This window comes from Pangasianodon hypophthalmus, chromosome 9, assembly GCF_027358585.1.
Source record: "Pangasianodon hypophthalmus isolate fPanHyp1 chromosome 9, fPanHyp1.pri, whole genome shotgun sequence".
In the NCBI taxonomy this organism is placed as follows: domain Eukaryota; kingdom Metazoa; phylum Chordata; class Actinopteri; order Siluriformes; family Pangasiidae; genus Pangasianodon; species Pangasianodon hypophthalmus.
In genome coordinates this window covers 9411903-9415558 of record NC_069718.1, presented here as the reverse complement: position 1 = coordinate 9415558, position 3656 = coordinate 9411903, and the positions used below count along the sequence as shown (strand labels likewise).

General features: G+C 44.9%; 1 protein-coding gene across 1 annotated transcript; it reads left to right on the top strand.

The window, feature by feature from the left end:
• Positions 1-841: 841 nt before the first annotated feature.
• adra2da (adrenergic, alpha-2D-, receptor a) lies at positions 842-2986 on the top strand. The gene has a single exon (XM_026918725.3). It carries the CDS (start codon positions 1260-1262, stop codon positions 2553-2555), a length of 1296 nt encoding a protein of 431 aa, XP_026774526.2. The 5' UTR covers positions 842-1259; the 3' UTR covers positions 2556-2986.
• Positions 2987-3656: the final 670 nt, after the last annotated feature.

The following is a 3656-nucleotide window of genomic DNA, read 5'->3' as shown; positions in this document are numbered from 1 at the left end:
GTGTTGCCAGTGTTTATAGGTTTCTAAGCACTGCCAGGCTCCACCTAATAACTAAACATTAGCATTAGACACTACTGGTATCTGCAATTATTTGCAAGTACTTGCACTTTACTGCACTATCTGTCATTATTACTGTTATTTATATCAGACTGTTATTTGCACATTGTTGCTATTTGCACATCTGTATTTTATTCACTGTATGTATCCACTGCATCATATTGCATGCATCATGCTGCTTACCACTTCCTGTATACTGTTTATCTCAACTGATTGCACCATAATTCTTATTCATTCCATTTAACTTAATTGCCATTCGCATTACTGGTATGCATCATATTGTTTACCTTTACCTGTCTACTGTTAGCTTATTGCAACATAACCTTGTTACCTCATTTTAACTTATTTGCTATTTGCACTACAGTTTGGATGCTAACTGCATTTCCTTGTCTCTGTACTCGGAGTCTGACAATGACAGTAAAGTTGAACCTAACCTAACCTATATTTTAGTTTAGATATTTGTAGGAATGTCTATTGCAAATACATCACACTATGATATACCGTATTTCTCTGATCATTAAGTTAAGTAAAGCTTATGAAGTGTCATCATCAGTTACATCAAATTTGAAAGAGAGAGAAAAAAAGCAGTGATCTGCTGGAATATACACCTAATGGAATAAACTTTCTATCAGTGTTTATGTAGTTTTATATCAATTTTCAGGATGGATGTTTCTGTAGGTTTAATGCATTCATGTAGCTTTGTGAAGACAAACTGGAAATACAAAATACTGATAGATCTGACGATGTAAAAAAAAGAACGTTCTGTCTGTCTGTCTCTCTCTCTCTCTCTCTGTTTGTTTGTGTGTGTATGTGTGTGTTGAGAAATGGGTTGGTCTAAGTGATGTCATCCGTTTCCCTCCCTCCAGAGGCACATTACTGCGCTCAGTGTAGAGTGGAGAATTGCGCGCACTTCGGAAAGACGCGCGACTCAGAGTGCAAGAAGTAGAAGAAGACACTGTGCACAGATCAGCACCGGGGGAATGTCATCACTGGATTATCATTCTGAACGCCACGACCGACACAGAAATGTCCCGGTAACATCTCTGAAGTCGTTGCGCGCGCTTTAACGTCTGCCATAAGACAAGTGCGCGCTTGTGGAGGAACTTCTCATGGCAGCGTTTATATGGCATGCTGATGTAAGACACCGGCGCGTCTTTTAAGCTGTCCACATTCATGCGCCGAGCGGAGAGGATGCGCGCAACATGGACTTGAGCGGACACAACGGCACGGAGGAGCGCAACGCGACTGCAGCTGCAGCGTGGCCACACACGGAGGCCGCGGCGGCCTTCATCATCCTCGTGGTGTCGCTTCTCATCCTGGTTACCATCGTTGGGAACGCGCTGGTCATCGTAGCCGTGCTGACGAGCCATGCGTTGCGCGCGCCCCAGAACCTGTTTCTGGTGTCTCTGGCCTCGGCGGACATCCTGGTGGCGGCTCTTGTCATCCCGTTCTCACTCGCCAACGAGGTGATGGGGTACTGGCGCTTCGGCAGCGCGTGGTGCGCGCTCTACCTGGCGCTGGACGTGCTCTTCTGCACGTCCTCCATCGTGCACCTGTGCGCAATCAGCCTGGACCGCTACTGGTCGGTAACCGAGGCGGTGAGCTACAACGCGAAGCGCACTCCAGCGCGCGTTAAATCCACGATCGCGGTGGTGTGGGCGATCTCCGCGGTCATCTCCTTCCCGCCGCTGGTCATGACCGAGCACAACGAACGGGTATGTACCATTAACGAGGAGCCGTGGTACATCCTGTCGTCGGCGATCGTGTCGTTCTTTGCGCCCGCACTCATCATGATCGCCGTCTACCGCAAGATCTACCGCGTGGCCAAGCAGCGCGCGTCAGCCGTCTTCGCAGCTAAAAACGGTGGCCCACGGCCGCGCGCTTCACCTTCCGAGACGTGCCTGGCGCGCGATGTCAAACCTGAAGCGGAGAGCCCGAGCAGCCTGAGCTCCGGGAGCAACCGGCAGCAGGAGGAACGGCGAAGAAACGAAGACGACGACGACGACGAAGAGGAGCTCGACGACATCGACCTGGAGGAGAGCTGCGCGTGGGACGGTCAGCCCAAAACAAGCGGCAGCGCGCGCTTCGCCAAGCGCAAGAAAGCGGCAAGCCGGATGGAGCGGAGGACCTGCTGCCGCACCACCCCGTGGGCCTCCAAACAAACCCGCACCGCGCCGCGCGTCTCCAGGCCGCTGAAAGTCGCGAGGCCAAGCGCGCGGAAAACCAGAGCGGCGCAGCTGCGCGAGAGGCGCTTCACCTTCGTCCTCGCGGTGGTGATGGGAGTGTTCGTGCTCTGCTGGTTCCCGTTCTTCTTCACGTACAGCCTGCAGGCGGTGTGTGGGGAACGGTGCCGCGCGCCAGAAGGCCTTTTCAAGCTCTTCTTCTGGATCGGTTACTGTAACAGCTCCGTTAACCCCATCATTTATACAATATTTAACCGGGACTTCCGGAAGGCGTTTAAGAAGATCTTGTGCGCGTCTGCAACTCAGCACGTCTGATCAGGAGTTTTGCTGGTAACTTTGGCCTGTGGACTTCATGCACGAGTTTCTTTAAAAGCGGGCTTGCCAAAGTGTACTGTTTATTTCACTCCACATCACGGTTTAAAACTCTAAATTAGACCAAAATATGATTTTGCCAAATTAATACCAAACTTTGAAATTTCAAGGTTCACCAGACTAGGGCAACTCTTTATAGCTCATAATAATAATAATAATAATAATAATAATAATAATAATAATAAATACTCAGAATTCTATGTTTCCACAGCACAATGTGATTCAAATGAAGAGGTAAACCTGCAACCTTGTAAATCTGGAAACAATATTTTAGTGAAATGATATTTGTTCATTATATTTGTACATAGCCTACTTGAAATGTTTATAATGTAAAAAAGAAAACGTTTAAATGATTAAAATAAGCTATAAATGTTTCATGTATGTCCTTTTTTGTTGTGATGTATTTCAACAAAATGTTGAACTGTCTGAAATCAGGAAGCAGTATAATGTTCTAGAAGTCATGAATCTGCTAATTCTTTCAGTGTGTTATAAAAATAATTCTTTTCATTTAAAAAAAAAAAGTCACGTTTGCCTTAAATTTTCACAGAGTTAACAAAAAAAAAAAAAAAAGATTATTATGAACAATATTGGGGAATCTAAATGAATTTGGGAAAATGTGTCCGTTTGCAGTGTATTAAATTGGCAACAACAGTGTTGAATTAACCCTTAAAGTGTTCCGTTGTGTCCAGCTGGGCTTATATAAACATTGTTAATTATAATGTTAATTAATTCATTAAATACAAGTTAATTTATGATCGTAGCTGTCAATTCGACACAAAGGTTTGACACAAAGCATTGTGGCATTGTGGCATTTACCGATTACACACAACGTTGTTCTAATTAATCTAAGGATTGGAGCCAAACCAAACCTGAGACACGAAATCACGACTTTGATTTATATTTAAATAACTGGATTAATTAAATTTTAGTTAATTAACAACTGGATTGTGAATATGCAATATTGCGGCACCTAACGTTCATCATTATTCATATGTCCTTTAGCTTATACATATAAGACTGAAAAATGATCAGTGTTAATTTACA

Coding starts and splice junctions, on each gene's coding strand:
- adra2da (XM_026918725.3), top strand. CDS start 1,260: ATGGACTTGAGCGGACACAACGGCACGGAGGAGCGCAACGCGACTGCA.